The sequence below is a fragment of the Molossus molossus genome, unplaced genomic scaffold (genome assembly GCF_014108415.1).
Source record: "Molossus molossus isolate mMolMol1 unplaced genomic scaffold, mMolMol1.p scaffold_m16_p_5, whole genome shotgun sequence".
Classification (NCBI taxonomy): Eukaryota; Metazoa; Chordata; class Mammalia; order Chiroptera; family Molossidae; genus Molossus; species Molossus molossus.
Genome location: NW_023425388.1, coordinates 11,430,669 through 11,452,874, shown reverse-complemented (window position 1 = coordinate 11,452,874; position 22,206 = coordinate 11,430,669). Strand labels below are relative to the sequence as shown.

Below are 22,206 nucleotides of genomic sequence, written 5' to 3'. Positions count from 1 at the left end.
ATCCCGTGTGAATGTGTTTAAGGGCAACCCTTTGTTTTCTGTTTTGGTGAGCTGGGGCTCACTTGTGATTCCCTGTGTTACTCTTTCCATTATTATTATTTTTTAAGTTCTACATATCCTTCAAGGTCCTTTTTTTTTTTTTAATATTCTTTATTGATTTTAGAGGGAGAGGGAGAGAGAGATAGAAACATCGATGAGAGAGAACATCGATTGGCCGCCTCTTGCATGTCCCCCACTGGGGATTTGGCCCACAACCTGGGCATGTTCCCTGACTGAAAATTGAACCGGCGACCTCTTGGTGCATGGGTGGATGCTCAATCCACTGAGCCACATCAGTCAGAGTCTTTCCATTATTTATTCCCTCCATTACAGTTATAAATGAAAACTTTTTGCATAACTTTCCCTTACATAAAAATTATTCATTTCACCCTGGCCAGTTTGGCTCAACGGTTAGAGCATCGACCTGCAGTCCAGAGAGACCCGGGTTCCGTTTCCGCTAAGGGCACAGTTTGTCCCCGGCCCTGGTTGGGTTGTGTGGGTGGCAGCCACTCGATGTGTCCTTTTCACGTCGATGTTTCTCTCTCTCTCTCTCTCTCTCTCTCTCTCTCTCTCTCTCTCTCCCTCCCTCTCCCTCTCCCTCCTCCTCTATCTGTACAAAAAATGGAAAAATGTACTTGGGTGAGGATTAAAAAAAAATTACTCATTTCAGTAACTTTTCAAAAAGTAGTTTTTAGTTGAGGTCTATCCCAATGGGCCTTTTTCTGTAGACTTACATTGTAAGAAATGCCTTGTAGAGTAAATATGTTGCTTCCCTTATTCACAGAACTATGTGTTAGATCTGTGGGAAGGAACTACAAGACAGAACTGCTAAAACTAGGGAAGACCTCACTCAGTGTGTTTCTCTCACATCAATGTTTCTCTCTCTCTCTTCCTCCCTCTCTCTCTCCCGCTCTATCTGAAAATAAATGCAAAAAAAAAAAATTATTAAAAAAAAAAAAACCCTGGCCAGTTTGGCTCAGCGGTTAGAGCGTCATCCCGCGGACCAGAGAGGCCCAGGTTTGGTTCCCGCTAAGGGCATGTACCTCAGTGCAGTGTGTTCTCAGCCCCGTTTGGGGTCGTGTAGGTGGCAGCCACTCAATGTGTCTCTCTCACATCGATGTTTCTCTCTCTTCCTCCCTCTCCCTCCCACTCTATCTGAAAATAAATGCAAAAAAAAAAAATTATTAAAAAAAAAAACTAGGGAAGACCTCATAATCTAATTTTTTTTATCTTAGGTATTTGTATTTGTATATCCCAAAGATCTATACTATTCTAGGGAGTAAGAGCTTAGGAGTGAATGTGATTTGAACTTACTTATGTTTAGAGGGTGTCTGAAATTGAGAAACCAGGCAGATCCATCTACTTGGACCCTAATCGTGGCTCTAAAGTAAATTGCTTGAGGAAGTTGGGTCCCAATGATTATAGGTGGGGAATTTTTTAAGTATGTCCCTATTCAAGTATAGATCAAAGAAGCTCAACTAAAAGAATTGTGGACTGACTGACATGACAATGGATTGAACAAAAAAGGGATTGAGAGTCAGACTCAGGAGGAACTAAGGCATTGGAAGGACTCAGAATGTGAATTTCTTAAATAAAAATTTATTAACTTTACATTTTAAAAAAGTAGTTTTTAATAGATCTTAAAGGGGCATGTTTTTTCTTAATGCTTTTCATCAGACTGTCATTTTTTGCATGTTTAACTAATTTTGCTTTTTTTACTATCCAGTTGGAAGGCCATTATTGACCATCTTCTGACTCATGAGAAAACAATGTTCAAAGATTTAATGAGTAAGTTCTGTGTTCCTTGCACATAAGTCACACTTTAAGGGACCAGCACCACCATGGTCAGCTTTGCCCACTCCAGTCCCTCCTGAACCTTCATGGTGCCATCTAACTGCACGCTGTAATGTGATGGGCGTCATATGTTAGGACTACGTGAGTGAGCCTTTCCAGTCCAGTCTGTTGACAAGATGTCTTATTAAGCATTTCTACAGCTTTATTGTGAAGGAAAAATGTTTTTTTTCTTTTTAATTTAATTTTTTAAATTTGTACTTACTGATTGATTTTATGTATGTATAGAGAGAGACGTTGACCTGTTGTTCCACTCATTTATGGACTCATTGGTTGGTTCCTGTATGTGCCCTGACTGGGGATGGAACCCAAAACCTTGGTTTATTGGAACAATGCTCCAGCCAACTGAGCACCCAGCCAGGTCCTAGGAGAAAAACTTTTGAAAAGTATGATAAGTTTACCATAATTTATTAGGAGTACTTTTCTTTTAATTGTTGAGAGTATTATAGATGTCCCCCTTTTTTTCCACTTTGACCCCCTCCTTCCCACTCCCACCCCTGTCCTGTCTTCTCTAGCCTAGTGTCCGTGTGGATTGGTTGTGCCCATATGCATATAAGTTCTTTGGTTTATCTCTTCCCTCCCCTCACATCCCCGATCTCTCTGAGGTTTGTCAGTCTGTTCCCTACTTCCATGATTCTGAATCTCTCTTGGGCATCAGCTTATTTTGTTCATTATATTCCACAAATAAATGAGATCATGTGGAACTTGTCTTTCTCTGACTGGCTTATTTTATTTAGCATAATACTTTCCAGGTCCCTCCATGTCATCTCAAAGGGTAAGAGATCTCTCTTACAGCTGCATAGTATTCCATTGTGTACATGTATCACAGCTTTTTTATCCATTCATCTACTGATGGGCACTTGGGCTGTTTCCACATCTTAGCTATTGTAAATAGTGCTGCTGTGAACATGGGGGTACATATCTTCTTCCTGATTGGTATTTCAGGCTTCTTAGGATATATTCCAAGAAGTGGGATCACTGGGTCAAATGGCAGTCCCATTTTTAATTTTTTGAGGAAACACCATATCGTTTTCCATAGTGTCTGCACCAGTCTGCATTCCACCAGCAGTGTACTAGAGTCCCCTATTTCTCCACATCCTTGCCAGCATTTGTTGTTTGAGGATTTGTTGATGGCCACCATTCTGGCAGGTGTGAGGTGATATCTTATCATCGTTTTAATTTGCATCTCTCTGATGATTAGAGATAATGAGCATTTTTTCATATGTCTCCTGGCCTTTTGTGTGTCCTGTTTGGAGAAGTGTCTATTCAGGTCCTCCGCCCATTTTTTAATCGGATTGTTTGTTCTCCTTTTGTTGAGTTGTATGAGTACTCTATATATTTTGGATATTAACCCCTTATCCCATGTTTTGTTGGCAAATATGTTCTCCCAGAGAATGGGTTCTCTTTTCATTTTGATTCTGGTTTCTTTTGCTATGCAGAAACTTTTAAGTTTGATGTAGTCCCATTTATTAATTTTTTCCTTTGTTTCTCTTGCCCTAAGTGATGTATCAGTGAAAATTCTACTACATATGATGTCTGAGAATTTTTTGCCTGTTTTTCTTCTAGGGTTTTTGTGATTTCACGGGTTACATTTAAGGCTTTTATCCATTTTGAGTTTATTCTTGTGTATGGTGTAAGTTGGTGGTCTAGTTTCATTTTTTTTGCATATAGCTGTCCAATTTTCACAGCACCATTTATTGAAGAGACTGTCTTTTCTCCATTGTATGCTCTTGCCTCCTTTGTCGAATATTAATTGAGCATAATGTCTTGGGTCAATATCTAGGTTCTCTGTTCTGTTCCATTGATCTATATATATGCCTGTCCTTGTGCCAGTACCAGGCTGTTTTTATTACAGTGGCTTTGTAGTATAACCTGATATCTGGTATTTTAATCCCTCCCACTTTGTTCTTCTTTTTCAAAATTGCTATGGCTATTCAGTGTCTTTTATTGTTCCACATAAACTTTTGGAGCGTTCTAGATCTGTGAAATGCCGTTGGTACTTTAATAAGGATTGCACTGAATCTGTAGATTGCCCTGAGTAGTATGGAAGGAGTACTTTTCTATACCTCATATCGTTTTCTAATCCCTTATCGTTAAAGAAATAAGTATTGCCCTGGCCGGTTTGGTTCAGCGGTTAGAGCTTCAGCCCATGGACCAGAGAGACCCAGGTTTGGTCCCTACTAAGGGCATGTACCTCGGTTGCAGTTTGTCCCCAACCCCAGTTGGGGTTGTGTGGGTGGCAACCAGTCGATGTTTCTCTCTCTCTCTTCCTCCCTCTCTCCCTCTCACTCTATCTGAAGATGAATGCAAAAGTGTCCTTGGGTGAGGATAAAAAAAAAAGAAATAAGTATTTTGCTCTGGCCAGTTTGACTCAGCGGTTAGGGTGTCAGCCTGTGGACCAAAGGATCGTGGGTTCGATTCTGGTCAAAGGCATGTATCTGGGTTGCAGATTCAGTCCCCAGCCCTCGTTGGGACACATGCCAAAGGCAACCAATTGATGTGTCTCTCTCACATTGACGTCTCTCCCCCCCACCCCCTACTCCCTCCCTCCCTTCCATTCTCTCTGAAAATCAAAGGAAAAACATATCTTCAGGTGAGGATTTTTTTTTTTAAAAAGGAAGTATTTTTACAGATAAATATGCAAATAATTACCACATGCCTTTACTTTAATCAAGATCTTGGTTTTTTACCAGGGAAGGTAAGAATTACACTAGTTATGAATTGCCTGTCACTCTAATTGTGGTTTTCTCACTAAATGGAACTTATTTCCTTTTATTCTAGGCATGCAGAGCAGTTCCTTAAAACTGTTCTCAAGTTTGGAGCAGAAAGCCATGCTGCTAAAGCGCCAGGCTTTTGCTGTCTTCAGTGGCGAACTGGATCAGTACCACCTTTACCTTCCTCTGATACAAGGTAAGAAGGCCAGTGCCCCACCCCCACCCAGGCTGACTACCCAGACCAGTGGCTGAGGGGGCTGGCTGCCAGAGGGGCCCCAGCGTGTCTGGAGGAATTAAACTGCCTACTCAGCAGGGGTTATTGTAGAAGAAATTCAGAAACTGTCAGTAAACCAGAAACCTCATTTTAAAAATCAATGATTATGCTGTTAGTTTTGATTGGGTTGTTTTTAAAGTCTGAGAATATACTTTCTCAGCACTGTCTTGCTGGATTCCTCCTGTAGTCAAGATACTTCAAGTTTACAATGCTGTGGCCAGTGAACAAGCAATATTTTGGAGAAGCACCTCATTTTTTGTAACACTTTTTTCTCTTCTCCACACTCACGATATTGTTTGTCTACCTCAAAAAGGAGTTATTGTGGATATTGTACATAATTTTGAAGTTTTTCTTTCATCCTTATAAAATATTATTGTGGCAGAGTGGACATTCTGTTTTAATTCAACCTCTCCAGATATGAAAGAATTCTCAAGTAGGAATGTGTTTTCCTTAAGACTCATAGCCTATACGGAACCAAATACAATTCTTGAAGGATTTTTTTGTTTGCTATTATGAAGACTAGTATAAAACAATTTTATAAATATTAGAATTATGGTGTATATCTCTTTTTTGGGGGGTCAGGTTATTAAGGTATAATTTACATACAATGAAAGTCACCTTTGGTTATACAGTTCTGTGAATTTTTACAAACATAATCATATAACCAGCACAGTAAAGACAACAAACATTTCCATCACCCCAAAGTTTCCTCATGCCCCTTAGCAGTGATCCCCTCCCCCGACCCCAGCCCCTGGCAACCACAAAACTGTTTCTGTCCATAGGATTTCATCTTTTCCAGAATGTTACCTATACGTAATTAGAGAGTGTGTAGCCTTTGAGTCTGACTTCTTGACTAGGCATAAAGTCTTTGAGAGTCATCTATCCGGTTGTATTCATCAATAGCTATTTCTTTTTACTACCGAATAACATTCCATTCTGTGGTTTGTTTACCAGCTCACCAATGGAAGGGTGTTTGGGTTGTTTCCAGGTAGAATTTTTATATAAACCTCTAACTCTGCCTTTTAAAAATATTGTTACAACTATCTGTCAGCTGACAGAGCATGTGCTTTTTTTTTTTTTTGGTGTGTGCCCCTAGCAGGAACCGAACCCTGGACTCTCTGGTCCACAGGCCCACACTCCAACTGCTGAGCCAAACCGGCCGGGGTGTATGTGCTCTTCTTAAAATCATCTCGATGACTACGTATAGTAGTGCTGTGGTCAGCCGCTTCCCTATTTAATTAACTATTTGAAAGGACTTACTGTTTTAGAGCAAAAGATTAACAGCTTTCACAGTTATTAATATGATATTTTATATTTGCCATAGTAAAATAGCTTTATACTTCAACCGACATGATTTCAACACAGAAAGCACAGAGGGAGATTTTACATCATCATGTCTTGAATACCTTAGATCGGGAAAAGCAAATGTTCTGACGGTCATGGACAGAGCCTTTCTTGAGTTGCTGGCAGGAGGCGGTTCGACCAGGGGTGCCTGGGAATGCCAGTGAGGCAGTGAGGGCGACAGCAGCCCTCTAGAGGAGCTGAAAGCAGAGTCTAAGCGGAACGTGGTCGCCTTCCTGCACCGCACGCAGGGAGAAAACGAGGGCACCGTGTCCCGAGTTCACGGGCAGCACCTGGCGGTGCTGCGTGTCCGAAGTGCAGCGGGAAGTTTGCTCTCGGTAGAGGAGGGAAGCAGGAGGGGGTGTCGGGCAGGGTATCTCTGAGAGCAGATGACTGTTCCTTCTCTCCCTATCTCCCATCACAGACGCCTCTGAACTTTGGGGTGAGGCCCAGAGAGCTAAAGAAAGAGTATGGGGGTGAATGAAACAAGAACAGAACAGACAACAGCCTTTCTCAAATAGTCATGGAGGAGTTGACCCTGGCAGGGTTTAAACACCCAGCGGTTCTGAGAAATCATGTCTTGGAAAGGGAGAGAGAAGCGGGAGCAGTATGACATTATTTACATTAGATACTCTATTTGTACCTATAACATATGTAATGTATATTTATACATGTGCGTATAAAATAAAATTGGCATAATGCTGACTTCAATAGGAGGCGGGTTTGGGGGTCTTCGTGGAGGAGGAGTTTCTCTCTGAATAAGGTTGGTGTGCATGGGGAGGGAACCTCAGCAGCTCCGTGCATCTTGGATCAGAGGGACATAAATTTTACATTTATCACAAAAGGAGCTATAAATAAGCCCAAAGCAATTTTTTTTAAAGGAAAAGAGCAAAATGCTGTTTGTCTAAAATGAGAAGAAGGGCATTCATCCCCCATAAAGCCCCCTGATCAGAGACCAGAAAGATCTGGAGACAGCACTGTCCCCTTTGAGCTGCGTGAGTCTGGCTCCCCAGGTCCACTGGAGTACTTACCATCTGCTAAGTCTCCCTCCTGTTCCTGCACGTATCAGCCCAATTTCCACATCAGGATACAGATACTCTGAGATTAGCACCTGCTTATGGTTGAGTTGCCTCTAACTGGCAAAACCTGGACTGAAAGCTGGGCCCTGGGCCCCAGCGACAGGTGTGATCTTCAGTAGGTGCCCTTTGAGGCAGGTGGAGCAGGTGGGAAACCCAGGCACAGCGAGTTTAAACCAGGTTCTGAAACCTGGAACCATGTGCTGGGATTCTGGCTCGGCGTGGTCTCCAGCTCTCTGCTCACAAAGACTCCTTAATTTGTAAAGTTTATCACTCAGCTAAGGAAGGAAAATTAGAGATTGAGGAAAATTAGGGATTCTAAAATAGATTATCTTGGCTAAAGAAGATCTCATGACTTTAGCTTTATTTGGAGTAACAATGTGCTGCTATACGTGTACAGACCACTTTTAAAACAGTACTTTCTATTTTGAAATAGATTCAGACTCACAGGAAGTTGCACAAATGGTACGATTGTTCCCGTGTGCTTCCGTCCAGCTTCCCTGTGATGACATCTCTCATTAGCATAGCCCGTTAGGAAAACTAGGACATTGACATGGGTGAGGGTATCACCATAACTCAACCAGAGACTTTTTCAGATTTCACTGGTTTTTATGTGCCCTCTTTTTGTGTGTTTGTGTGTGTATCTAGTTGTATGAAAGTTATCACATATACAAATTCCTGTAGTCAGCACCATAACTGGGATACTGAACTCGACCATCCCCACAAGGCAACTCCTTCATGTCACTGCCTCTGTCGTCACCCCTCCACCCAACCCTAACCCCAGGCAATCACTGATGTGTTCTCTATTTATTATTAAAATTATTTTTCCCTTTATTGATTTAGAGAGGAAGGGAGAGGGAGAGAGAGAGAGAAACACTGATGAGAGAGAACATCGATTGGCTGCCTCCTGTATGCCCCCTACTGGGGATTTGGTCCACAACCTGGGCATGTGCCCTGACCAGGGATCAAACCGGTGACCTCAATGCACAACCACTGAGCCACACTGACCCGACTGTTCTCCATCACTTTAATTCTCTCACTTTGAAAATGTTACATAAATAGAATCATATACAATGTAACCTTTGAGATTAGCTTTTTTCATTTAGTACAGTTCCTTTGAGTCCATCCAAAGGCTAGTGGGGAGATATCCCTGAGTGCATCAAGAATTTGATCCTTTTTTAAAAAAAAAAATTTTTTTCTTTATTGATTTTAGAGAGAGAGAGGAAGGGAGAGGGAGAGGGAGATAGAAATACTGATGAGCAAGAACATTGATCGGACGCCTCCTGCATGCTCCCCAATGGGATTGTGCCCACAACCTGGGCATGTGCCCTGACTGGGAATCGAACCGACCACCTCTTGGTGCATGGGTTGATGCTCAACCACTGAGCCACTCCAGCTGGGCAAGAATTTGATCCTTCTTTAAATGGATAATTATTGTTTCATTTTATGGATATACTACAGTTCCTTTACCTATTTATCTGATAGATGTTTGGGTTGTTTCCAGGTTTTTGTTTTTGTTTTTTGGTGTTTTTTTTAATCCTCTCTGGAGGATATTTTTTCCACTGATTTTTTAGAGAGAGTAGAAGGGAGGGGAGAAGGGAGAGGAGAGAAACATCAATGTGAGAGAAACACATCAATTGGTTGTCTCCACACGTGCCCTGACCAGGAACATGGCCTTGATCAGGAATCGAACCAACGACCCTCCAGTGCCCAGGCTGACACTCTAGCCACCCAGCCATGCTGGCCAGGGCTGTTTCCAGTTTTTAGTTATTACAAATTACGCCTCATTGATAAACATTCATGTATACATTTTTATGTGGACATGGCTGTCATTTCTCTAGGATGAACACAAGGGTGTGCTTACTGGGTGCTATAGTAAAGACACATTTAACTTTGTATGAAACTGCCTTCTAGACTGGGTATACCATTTTGTATTCCCATGTAAACAATAATTCAAATGTCATTATTATTATTATGTTTATCCTCACCGAGGACATTTTTCCATTTTTTTTGTTCAGATAGAGTGGGAGGGAGAGAGAGAAACATTAATGTGAAAGGGACACATAAAGTGGCTGCCTCCCGCACGACCCAACCAGGGCCGGGACAAACTGCAACTGAGGTACGTGCTCTTAGCGGGAACCGAACCAGGGTCTCTCTGGGCCGTAGGCCGATGCTCTAATAACCTCTGAGCCAAACCGGCCAGGGCTCTTTATCCTTTCGATTGTCTGTAGGGTCTATAGAGATGTCCTTTCTTTTATTCCTGACTGATGTGTGCCTTCTCTCGTTATTTGTCAATCTTGCTGGAGGTTTATCAGTTTTACTGTTCTTTTCAAATCATCAACTTTTAGTTTGATTTTTCTCTATTGTTTTTTGTTTTCAATTTCATTTGTTTCTGCTCTTCCTTGTTTATACTCACTTTGGGTTTATTTTGTTCTTTTTCTAGCCTCTTGAGGTGGAGGCTTAAATTATAGATTAGAGTCTTTTCTTCTTTTATAATGTAAGCATTTTGTGCTGTACATTTCCCTCTCAGCAATACTTTAACTGTGTCCCACAAATTCTGATGTGTTGCATTTTTATTTTCATGCATTTCTTCATATTTGTTTTTATTTCCTTCGAGACTTCCTCTTTAACCTGTGTCATATTGAGAAGTTTGTTAGTGTCCTAGTGTTTGGAGGATTTTCCTATTATCTTTCTGTTATTAATTTCTAGTTTGATGCCATATGGTCAGAGCACATTTTTTGTAGGATTTAGTTATCAAAGTTTGTTCTATGGCCCATGATACAGTCTGTCTTGGTGAATGTTCCATGAACTCTTAATGAGTATGTATTGTGCTGCTGTTGAGTGGAGTGTCCTGTAATGTGAACCAGATCCTGTTAGGGGGTGTTGTATTGCTTACCCCTCCTATATCCTTACCAACATTTTTCCTGGGAGTTCTATCAGTTATGGGGTAGGGATGTTGAAGTTCCAACTGTAGTTTTTGGTGCTTGTTCTCCTTTGAGCACTGGCAGTTCCTATTTTATGTAGCACTTCTGTTATTTGGTGCATTTAATGTTACTACGTTTTCTTGTTGAATTGACCTTTTTACCACTATGTAATACCCCTCTTTGACCCTAGCCCTTGTCTTTGCTCTGAAGTCTATGTTGTCGTATATTAGTAGAGCCACTGCAGTTTTCTTAAAATGTTTGCATAGTGTATCTTTTTCGATCCTTTCACCTTTAACCTACTTCTGTTATATTTGAAGTGAGTTTTGTGTAAGATAACATATAATTGGTTCATTTTAGTTTAATCCATTCCATCAATCTCTTTAATTGGTGTGTTTAGACAAGTTTACATCTGATGTAATTATTGGTATATTAGGAATTATAATTAATTTTTCCCAATCTTTTTTTCTCTTCAGTTTCAGTAATTCCCATTGATTCTGTCTTCACCTTCCCTCTTTTCTGTCATCTCCATTCTGCCCATGGGCTTTTCAGTGAGCTTTTCTGTTTTCAGTGGTTATATTTTTGAGTTCTAAAATTTCCATTTCGTTCTCTTTTGTTTTTTTAATCCTCACCCGAGGACACTTTTCCATTTTTTGTTCAGATAGTGTGGGAAGGAGAGAGAGGAAGAGAGAGCAAGAGAGAAACATTGACATGAAAGGGACACATCAAGTGGTTGCCTCTCACACAACCCAAGCAGGCCAGGGGCAAACTGCAACCAAGGTACGTGCCCTTAGCAGGAACCGAACCTGGGTCTCTCTGGACCGCAGGCTGATGCTCTAACCACTGAGCAGGCGAAGGCTAGTTCTTTTTTGTATCTTCTATTTTTTTGTTGAGACTTTCTATTTTTTTGTTTGTTTCAGCTGTTTGTAATTGATTATTGGAATATTTTTAGACAGCAGCTTTAAAATCCTTTCTAATCCAACCTTTGTAGTATCTCTGCATTGGTGTCTTTTGGTTATCATTTCACATTCTAGTTGGGATTTTGGCATTCTAGGTTATAGTCTTCTCAGATGCCGAGGCCGGCATGAAATTGAAACATCAAATATATATTTTTTAACAACCCCAGGAACCTCACCTCCAGGTCAAAGGCCCCAAGTTCCTAGCCACTCCTGCTACCTGTCCTTCACCTTCAGTTTTCTTTTTTTTTTTTATCCTCACCCGAGGACATTTTTCCATTTTTTTTTTTTTTTCTTTCAGATAGAGTGGAAGGGAGAGGGAGGAAGAGAGAGAGAGAGAGAAACATCGATGTGAAAGGGACACATCGAGTGGCTGCCTCCCGCACGACCCAACCAGGGCCGGGGACAAACTGTAACCGAGGTATGTGCTCTTAGCGGGAACCGAACCTGGGTTTCTCTGGACCCTACGCTGACGCTCTGACCGCTGAGCCAAACTGGCCAGGGCCACCTTTCAGTTTTCTGATAGTTGCTTTATGTATTTTGTTTAAGGATGTCTTTGTTTTTGTTTTAATTTCCACTAGAGAAATAGGATATAATATACTTATTCCATCTTGTCTAGAACCAGAAACAGAAACCAGTCTTGAAAAATGCCAGCGTGTCTCAAGTATCTGAGTGTGCAGGATCCTTCATGTGTCAGTGTACTTGTAAAGGCAAGAAGCAAACACCCAATGAATCTGGCTCAAATAAAGAGAAGTTCATTACTAATGTGCTGCAGTGACTCTTTACCAACAGTGACTTCAGTAGACAAGTGGCTGTTAGGGGCTAACAGAGTTTAACTCACAGTATTTTTTTCCCTGTAGGAATTAAAGTTTTTGTCATGGCCATCAAATATAAACCTGATTGAATATATCTATTGTATTCATTCATTCCACTTCCTACTTCTCACCACCAAAATATGGTGTCATCTGCCCATCACTCTATATGGCCTTATGGTCCCATCATTCATCAAGGACGGTCCTTGGTTTCTGTGCCTCATATTTGATATTCTTAGAAGAAACTTTAGGTGGTCATTGATCACCCAATGGATTTGTGACTTGAGTCAAAGTTCATGCCTTTCTCCTCAGCTGTGGCAGGGGAAGGAGAACCACCTGACTCACTTCCTCCAGCAAAAGCCATGAACAAAGACGGGGCTGGGTTAGACTAGGGCACAGAAACATCCCCCAACACCCATTGCTTATATTGGGTGTTATGATATGTCAAAGCAATGACAGTTTTATATTTTTCTTTTGTCTGTGAGCAACCCTAAACTGACATCTTTAAAATCTTCTTTCCTTAGAACGCCTAACAGACAATCTCAGAGTTGGACGGACATCCCTAGTTGCTGCTCAGATGTTCCTTTTTTTTAGAGTTTTGCTGCTAAGAATATCTCCCCAGCATTTGACTTCATTGTGGCCAATAATGGTCTCTGAATTAGTAAGTACAAATACTTTACCCTTGAAAGCAAAGTTGGAGGTTTTATTTTATTTTATTTTATTTTATTTTATTTGCATTTATCTTCAGATAGAGAGGGAGAGAGAGAGGGAGGAAGAGAGAGAGAGAAACATCGACGTGAGAGAGACACACTGACTGGTTGCCACCCACACAATCCCAACCAGGGCCGGGGACGAACTGCAACCGAAATACGTGCCCTTAGTGGGAACCAAACCCGGGTCACTCTGGTCTGCAGGCTGACGCTCTAACCTCTGAGCCAAACCAGCCATGGCCAGTGGAGTTTTTAAAAATGCTTTTTCATGTACAGTCATGTGCTACTTAACAATGGGGATACATTCTGAGAAATGAGTCATTAGGCGAGTTCATAGTTGTGTGAACATCACAGACGCACTTACACAAGCCTGAAGGCATAGCCTGGTACAGACCTCGGCTGCGTGTAGTCTGTTGCTCCCAGGCTACACGCCTGTACAGCACGTTACTCTACAAACAATACAAAAGTAAATCATGCACAAGAGAAAAAAATGATGCTATCAGGAGACACAGTAAATACGAGACGCTGCTGCCAGTATAACACAGCATACAGTTTACAGCAAACTTGTTTTTTGTATGTAGGACGAGTACATGCTAATGATAAAGGGTATAGCATAGTAAATGCATAAACCAGACACACAGTCATTTATCATTATTATCAGGTATTCTGTACTGTCCGTAATTGTATGTGCCATACTTTTTACAGCTGGCAGAGCAGTAAGATGGTTCACACCAGCATCTCCACAGACACACTGGGCTACCACATTATGCCAGCTATGAGGTCACTAGGTGATAGGACTTTTTCAGCCCCGTGATAATCATATGGGACACTTGTATATGCAGTCCATGGTTGAGCAAATGTCACTATGTGGCATGATTTTATCTGCAAAATTTCCAGGCAAGTTGGTAGCACTAGTCAGTTCTTGGTTAAATAAAAACTATTTTATCTTGTCCTGTAATCATATTTGATTCTCAAATATCAGTTATTCCAATTAACTTGTACTATTCTTTTATTTGCTTTTTTTTTTTGCACTTATCTTCAGATAAAGAGGGAGGGAGAGAGGGAAAAAGAGAGAGAGATAAACATCGATGTGAGAGAGACACATTGACTGGTCGCCACCCACACAACCAGGGCCGGGAACAAACTGCAACTGAGGTATGTGCCCTTCGCGGGAACAAAACCCAGACTCTCTGGTCCACAGGCTGACACTCTAACTGCGGAGCCAAACCGGCCAGGGCTTTATTTACTTTTCAATACCTATTTTTTATTAATTTATTGGGCTGACATTGGTTAATAAGGTCATATAGGTTTCAAGTGTACATTTCTATCACTGTTTGCTATTTTTAAATGTTTTTTTCCAGTGGTTCTTTTTGTTTTTAGAGAGTATGTTTATTAAAGCTGGGGACGGTGAAGCAAGGAAGGAATTAGGATAAAAGAAGCAACAGGAGACCTAGGCAGGGCTGCTCTTGTTCTCTGGAAAGTCAGAGAAAAGGGGGCTTTGGAGACAGGTTCAGGGGGTGAGCCTGGGACTACCTGCCGCTGCTCGTTACTCCCCTGGTTGCAAGTCTCGTAGGGACCCCTAGAATCTAGGAGATGCCTGCCTGTGGGGGAGAAAGGCCTGGGCATGCTCCTGAGAGGGAGAGCATGCTGGTTATTTCCAGTTTTTGGAGATATAATTGGCATACAGCAATATATAAGTTTAAGGTGTATAACATAGTAATTTGACTTACATATGTTGTGAAATGATTACCACAATAAATTCAGTTAATCTCCGTTATTTCATATAGATACAAAAAGGAAAGAAAGAAACAGTTTTTCCTTGCAATGAGCACTCTTAGGATTTCCTCTCTTAACAGTTTCTCCCTTGCCATACAGCAGTGTTCATTGGCATCGGGCAAAAGTTTCACTGAAGGTTCCCGGCGGCGAGGTTCTCTGGTCCATGGGCGGGGCCAGGGAGGGAAGTCGCGCTGCTATTTTCCCCCAGGGAAGATTTATAGGGACTTTAGGGACCTGGGTGGGGTGATTAGGTGTGGTTAGGTGTGGCGTCAGGTGCCGGGCTAGCTGCTGGGGAGATTCGGGTGTGGCATATGTTGATTGGCTGGGAAGGGTGGTGGGATGTGACCAGGAGTGTCACCTCAGCCACATTGGGGTAAGGTGGAATCTCCCAAGTTAGGTTTCGATTTGTCCTCTGACCATTCATTTCCAGGTCATGCGACTTCCCAGTCATGTGACTCCCCGGAGCTCGCTGGCCTTACATTCCGACCTTTTGTGTTAGGGGCACCGCTTTCTGTCTGGCTACTTCCTGCTGGATAGGGGTGTCGTTGGTCAGGGAGGTCGGTGGCCAGCGGCTCAGTTGGGAGTCGCATGTAGGGATGAAGCAACATCTGGTTCACAGCCACTCGAGAAACCTCATGGATGCTGTTCTGCAAAAATCCAGTCCGGAGTGGTTTAGGATTTCAGTCCCTTGGTGTTATCAGGGCCAACCAGGAGAACGGATTAGAGTGCACATCCTGCCGGGGCCAGGGGTGGCTGTCCAGAGCAGCCTCATTGCGGAGGATGACGCTGGACACCTGGCCCAGTTGTTCCATGGCCTCTGAGATGACGCATGTATAGGTCCAAAAAATTTTCAGGGTGCCTGATGGGTAAGCATCTGAGTGCCATTTATAGACTTTTCCCTCTATCCCCTTTATCCATCACTCTATTGTCAATAGGGGAACAGAATTTGTTACTACAAAGGATGTCTATTTGACACCATTATTATTTTAGGCTAGTTAATTTTAAGAAACGGCAGACAAGCTTTTGAAAACCAATTAGAAGGTACCCTTTGTAAAAGCCTTTACATTTGTAGGGGAAATCTCCATTTGTAAGGGTCTTCCTCCCTGCACCAGGAAGAACTGGATGACCTTATCTATAGAAACTCTTATCAAGTTGATAGTACATAGGTGGAGGGATTGTGCGAAATGGAAGGTTTTTATAGAAAATAAGGGTGGCACCCTGGCCAGTTTTGCTTAGTGGTTAGAGCATCAACCCGTGGACCAATGAGTCGGGTTCGATTCCAGTCAAGGGCGTGTACCTCGGTTTCGGTTCTTCCCGGCCCTGGTCAGATCATGTGGGAGGCAACCAGTGACGTGTGTGTCTCTCTCATGTTCATGTTTCTCTCTCTCCCCCTCCCTCCCACTCTGTCTGAAGATAAATAGAAAAATATCCTCAGGGTGAGGATTAGAAAAAAAAAGAAGGGTGGGGCAAGGAAGCTATTAGGAAAAAAGAAAGGGTTCCAGGACACAGATTGGGAAGGGTTTTATTAAGCAGATCGCCGCCTCTTTTGGGAAATGTTAAGGGCCCTTGTGACAGATTACCTCATTGGTGTTGACCAGAAAATTCCAGACTGGTTGATTTAGATTACACTTTGCTTTCTGAAGAGGTTGAAACTGCAGTTACTTCTGGTATTAAATCTAAGTTTGATGTAATGGGCTTTAGCACAAGTGACACCATTTTGGACCTGTGGTTTTCTCTTTAACAATAGGTTGTCTTTTAATTTTATTGATTGTTTCTTTGGCTTCATTTGCTATTTTTTATGGACATTTTAAACATTAAGCTAGATTCAGTCTCTCTCAAATAGTAACTTGAATTCACATTTTATTTTTAAGATTCAGACATTCATACAGCTTGAGGAAGATCTGAAAGAGGATGACGAATCATTGAGGTACGTAGGTAAAGGGTCTGTGCACATGTGTGTGAAGGTTAGTGGGCATCACTTTATGATGTAGGGTTATCTAACATACCACTAAATACAACTTTTTTGAAGTTCTTGTGAAGGGGCCACCTATTTTGATAATTTCTTAAAAAGAAAAACTTTTTTATGGGCATTTTGTTAGCAGTCCTAACTTGTGCTTCGTAAGGCCAAAACCCAAAAATGTCCGAGTTCGGAGTAAAGAAAGGTTTATTGATCAAGAAGGTGCCAACACAGAGGATGGGACTTAGTGTTGCCTCAAATCTATCTTAAGAAAGTACAGAGTTCTGGCTTCTTTTATGTCACAGAGAGGGGAAATGGGAGGGGCAAGAGGTGATTGACAAACGAAGACATTTAGGCACCACCTGGGGTCAGAGGAAGATTGTGCTTAGTCAACAGACTAAGTTTCCTGCTAATCTTTGGTAAACAATACTTACTTCCCTTATCTCCTGGGAAAGGCAATTGATGGTAAGGAGGCTTGTTTTTGTAAAACTCAAGCAGAATTCCTCTAATGATTAGCAAGTCTGTACTGCAAGAAGCTGTTTGCCTGAAGGCCATGGGAACAAAGCTGCCTTGAACAAGATGGAATCAGAGAGGCCCAGCATTTTACTCTGTTATCGTGGCATAGGAAGATGGACTGCAGCAGATGTGCATGAGTTTGTAACAAGAGTTTCTTTGCAAATTTATAGAAACAGCAACAAAATGAACAGAATGAAAGTTTCAGTCGCTGATGGAAATGGGCCCTCAACGGGAGAGATACCTCAGAGTGAACTCATCTTGTATTTATCAGCTTGCAAGTTCTTGGACACGGCACTTTCTTTTCCATCTGACAAGATGCCATTATTTCAAACGTAAGTCAGATAAGACCATGTGTCCTTTTGGAAGTAGGTGACTTTTCTTTTTTCGTAAGCACTTTCACTATTCTTTTCTGTTCGGTATGTGAGAAGTCACAGTGCGGTTACTGGTGGCCGATGAGCCCGCCCAGCACACCAAGATTCAGATTACTTACATCATCTGTAGTTTTGTGACTTTGGCTCACAGTAGTGTATTGTGGGCGTGTGTGTATGTGTTTGTGTGTGTGTTTAGGTGCTTTTTGCTACTGAATGCTTATAAAACAGGAGGCACACACTGGTAGTCCGCACTGCATTTGTGTAGATTTTTTTGTCTTTGTTTTTAATTAAATAAATGGAACATACCATCTTCAATTCACTTTTCCCCTGTTGGCTTACATTTCCTGTAGGCTTAACACAGCTGCTCATCGTTTAATTTCATGCCTGGCCCCAGATGCCACTTCCCTCTGTGCCATTCCACTAAAGAGAGTAATCATGTAGAAATACTTGTGAAGAATATAAATATGTTTTCCTTGCCCAGCTGGTGTGGCTCAGTGGTTGAGCATCGACCCATGCACCAAGAGGTCACTGGTTCAATTCCTAGTCAGGGCACATGCCCAGGTTGTGGGCCCAATCCCCAGTGGGGGGCATGCAGGAGGCAGCCAATTGATGTTCTCTCTCATTGATGTTTCTGTTTCTCTCTCCCTCTCCCTTCCTTTCTTTCTAAAATCAATAAAGAAAAAAAAAAAACTTTTAAAAAGAAAAGTGTATACTCCTTAAATGCATGTCACTACATGAAAAAAGCCAGTCTGGAAAGGTTACATGCTGTATGATTCTAACTATATGACATTCTTTAAAAAGCAAAACTGAAGGAAGTAAAAAGATCAGAGGTTTCCAGGAGTTAGTGAGGAGAGAGCAGAACACAGGATTTTTAAGGCATTGAAACTACTCTGTATGTACTATAATGATGGTACATGTCACTATATGTTAGTCCAAACCCATGGAATGCTTAACAGCAAGCAAGAGTGAACCCTGTGGTAAACTATGGACTCTGGGTGATGATGACATGTCTGTGAGGTTCATTGACTGTAACAAGTGTACCACTCTGGTAAGGGATGTGATAGTGGGGGAGGCCATGCATGTGAGAGACACTGGGTATTTGGAAACTCTGCCCTTTCTGTTCAACTTTGCTGTGAACCTAAAACTGTTCTTAAGCCCCACCGGTGTGGCTCAGTGGTTGAGTGTCGACCCATGCACCAAGAGGTCACCGATTTGATTCCCGGTCAGGGCACATGCCCGGATTGCAGGCTTGATCCCAGTGTGGGGCGTGCAGGGGGCGGCCCATTGATGTTCTCTCTCACGTCGATGTTTCTATCTCTCTCTCCCTCTCCCTTTCTCTCTCTCTAAAAAAATAATTAATTAAGAAATATATATTTAAAACTGTTCTTAAAAAGAAAGCCTTTTTTAAAAAGTGGGTTCTGATGTACATGAATATGCATAGCAGCATTATTCATAATAGGCAAAAATGGAGATAACTCAAATGTCCATTGACTGACGAGTGGATATATAATATGTGGTCTATTCGTGCAATGAAATATTCAGCAGTAAATAGAAATGAAGCACTGACACGTGCAACAACATGGATGACCTTGACCACAGGATGTTAAGGGAAAGAAGCCAGACACAAAGGACCCCATATTATATGATTCCATTTATAGGAAATGCCCAGAATAAGAAATCTGTAGAGATAAAAACTATATTAGTGGTGGCCTAGATTAAGGGGTGTAGGGGACTGAGGGGATATGAGCAGGAATTCTTTTTCTGGGTAATGAAAATATTCTAAAATTGATTATGGTGATGGATGTACAATTCTGTGATATACTAAAAACATTGAGTTATACACTTTATTTATTTATTTATTTATTTATTTATTTATTTATTTATTTAAATCCTCACCCAAGGATATTTTTCCATTTATCTTCAGATAGAGTGGGAGGAGGGAGAGAAAGAGAAACATCAACGTGAGAGGGACACATCGATTGGTTGCCTCCTGCATGACCCCGACCAGGACTGGGGAATGAACTGCAACCAAGGTATGCGCCCCTGACTGGAATCGAACCCATGACTCTTCGGTCGCAGGCCAATGCTCTAACTGTTGATCCAAACTAGCCAGGGCAAGTTGTACACTTTAAACAGGTGAATTGTACGGTATGTGAATTGCAGCTCGATAGAACTGCTTCTGAGGGGGCTCCGAGCCCGCGCCTGACCTTGGACTCCCCTGCAGGTACAGGTGGGCATTTGTGCCAGAAGTGGACACAGAGGGCCCTGCCTTCCTGTCAGATCTGGAGGAGAATCAGCAAGAATGCAAACCCCACACTGTTAGGATTCTAGAACTTCTAAAATCAAAATACGGGGTAAGTGTTTTCCTTTTTAAAATGTCTGTTCGTGGAAAAAGAGAGAAGGGCTGAGTGAAGTATTTCAATTCCCCACCTGATTTTAGTTACTAGGAATAATTTTCAAAATCTCTTTTCTCTGAGTGTTAAAACTTAGTGGTTACAAATTCCATCTTTATTTTTTTATTTATGTGTCACTTTCTCATCCCAGTTGCTAAGAGGTAAGGCTCCCTGGCTAACACAATCATATAGAAGCTGCTTATTACTTAGAAGAGGGGCCTGTTGGAGGAATGGCAGGGGCCTCCCGTCACGGGTGCACTGTGGGCGAAATCCTGGTGGGAAATGTCACTTGAAGACCAATATTTGAGTTGGTGCGGATGTCCTTACTGTGACAGTGAGCTTCATAAAGAACCCGTCTCAGGATTGGCTGCCCGCAAGTCCTGCACTTGGATCTCCAGCTCTTAGCGAAGCCATATCATTATTATAGGTTCGGTTTTTGTTTTTTTTGCAGGAAATTAGCAACTCTGATGAGATCACCATGAAGAGTGAATTCCCTCTTCTGCGCCAACACTCTGTTTCCAGCATCAGGCAGTTGATGCCGTTCTTCAAGATTCTAAACTGTGCTTTTAAAACCCAAAACACACTGCCCATTGACACCCAAGGACCTCCACTCTTCGAGTTCCCTGTCACAGACAGCCCAAGGGTCTTAAAACGGCTGGAGGAATGCATTGAGTATGATTTTTTGGAGAATCTGGAATGTTAACCTTCTAAGACTGTTTGATTCGTTTACTGGTATGTACTTCAGTGGAAGCCGATGTGTCCCGAACAAGAACAGAGCCTGGGCAGGCTTTAAAAACACGCCTGTTTCAGTGTTGAAAGCAGATTTCAGATGATGATCTGCTGGGCAACAAAACACACCTCCCTAAATGCCTTGTAATATATTTGGATCGAATTATATGTTTCCTCAATTTATGTAAAGAAAATAAAGTTAATATATCATCTAACGATCGCACAAAATTTGTAAGTTGAAGTATGAAGAGAGTGAAGAGTTATTTTTTGTGTTGACGTAGATACATGGATCTGTCTCAGTATATTTCTCTAAAAATTTTAACTTGTTGAATATTATTTTTAACTTTTCAAACACATGTCCTCTAAAATGTAGAACTAAAATAATTTTCTGAAAACAGTAATTGCCCAATTATGATGGACTATTTAGCAGCGGTGGGCGCTTGAAGAAGCTCTCTGAGTGTATTTAGCTCCTGCCCGTTAAAACCATGCGTTTGCACTGTTCAGCTGCGTAAGAAATGCCGAGTTTCCAGAACTCTGACAGTTGTCACCTTAGGCTTGTTCCAAGGTGTACCTTGCCCGTGCTTTCCACTTAACATAGACCGGCCGGCGTAGTCACGGAGCCTTGCGTGCCTGACACAGCTATCAGGGAAACTCACTCTTGGGACACTGCCCTCTTCCCTTCTCCTTTCTGGGATCTCTGAGCCACTATGCACACATCACTGCTCATTACAGTAATCCCTTCCTAGGCACAGACTTCTCTAGCCTGGCAGCATGTCATCCCACTGTTTCCAAGCCTTTTTGTCCTATGCCAGCTGCCCCATTTAGAATCCTGGCTGGTCGCCCCTCCTGCTGTGGCTTGCCTTCCAGACCTGCCTGTCTGTGTCCTCGTTCCAGCCCCCAGGGCATGAAATCTCTTTCCTGGCCAGATGAGGCCTGCCTCCTAACGAGCACGCAGGCCATCCGTCCTGCAGACCAGGGTGCTTGGGGATTTGACCAACAATGGGTTACGCTGCTCTGACATCCACTGCTCACTAGTTTGTGTGCAGTGCAGAAGCACTTGGTGTCCTTAGCCCCAGTACAGCGTCTGGGGACACAGAAGCACTTGGTTTCCCAAATAAGGGCCAAAAATAATCAAAAGGCACCACTAGATATATGGATATTTATACAAATAGGTGTTAAAAATTACAGGGAAATTGTTTTTGCATGTTGGGAAATATCTTTGAAAACATTTGCTGCAAGTTTGGCCACTAAAATTTTATTTTATTTTATTTTTTATCCTCACCTGAGGACATTTTTCCTTTTTTTTTTTTTTTGTTCAGATAGAGTGGGAGAGAGAGAGAGAAAGAGAGAAACATTGACGTAAAAGGGACACATCGAGTGGCTGCCACCCGCACGACCCAGCCAGGGCCAGGGACAAACTGTAACTGAGGTACGTGCCTTTACGGGAACTGAACCCGGGTCTCTCTGGACTGCGGGCCGACGCTCTAACCACTGAGCGAAACCAGCCAGGGCGGCCACTAAAATTTTAAATACTGAAGTACAGAATTATGTATTCCATGTAACATACTCTACGTTACCTATAATTCAGGTTGTGAGGAGATAACCGTGTGCTCATTAGTAGTTAACATCAAGGTGGGTATCGATGATCATCTGTCATAATTTACAACAAAACTAATAGCTTATTTATGTCGTCAGTAGCTGTTATGCCATGAAAGACAATTTTTTGTTTGTTTGGTTAATCCTCACCTGAGGATATTTTCCCATTGATTT

At 42.1% G+C, this 22,206-nt stretch overlaps 1 protein-coding gene and 1 non-coding gene across 7 annotated transcripts in view; both read left to right on the top strand.

Annotated features, from left to right (window-relative positions):
* DOP1B (DOP1 leucine zipper like protein B) overlaps window positions 1–20,657 on the top strand; it is a 101,362-nt gene extending 80,705 nt beyond the window's left edge. For 2 of the 6 annotated variants that reach the window (XM_036242377.1, XM_036242376.1), the window contains exons 31-37: window positions 1,766–1,827; window positions 4,672–4,800; window positions 12,509–12,645; window positions 16,342–16,397; window positions 17,114–17,275; window positions 19,539–19,668; window positions 20,159–20,657. In XM_036242377.1, the coding sequence (XP_036098270.1) occupies window positions 1,766–1,827; window positions 4,672–4,800; window positions 12,509–12,645; window positions 16,342–16,397; window positions 17,114–17,275; window positions 19,539–19,668; window positions 20,159–20,410 (928 nt within the window). In that variant the 3' untranslated portion in view covers window positions 20,411–20,657. Of the gene's footprint in view, window positions 1–1,765; window positions 1,828–4,671; window positions 4,801–11,791; window positions 11,883–12,508; window positions 12,646–16,341; window positions 16,398–17,113; window positions 17,276–19,538; window positions 19,669–20,158 lie in introns of those variants that run through there. The other 4 variants (XM_036242379.1, XM_036242378.1, XR_004956722.1 and 1 more) reach the window with 4 other exon arrangements.
* Window positions 734–864, top strand: LOC118618014. Its single transcript, XR_004956959.1, has one exon. It is a non-coding gene; the product is annotated as a small nucleolar RNA SNORA18 (small nucleolar RNA).
* Window positions 20,658–22,206: the final 1,549 nt, after the last annotated feature.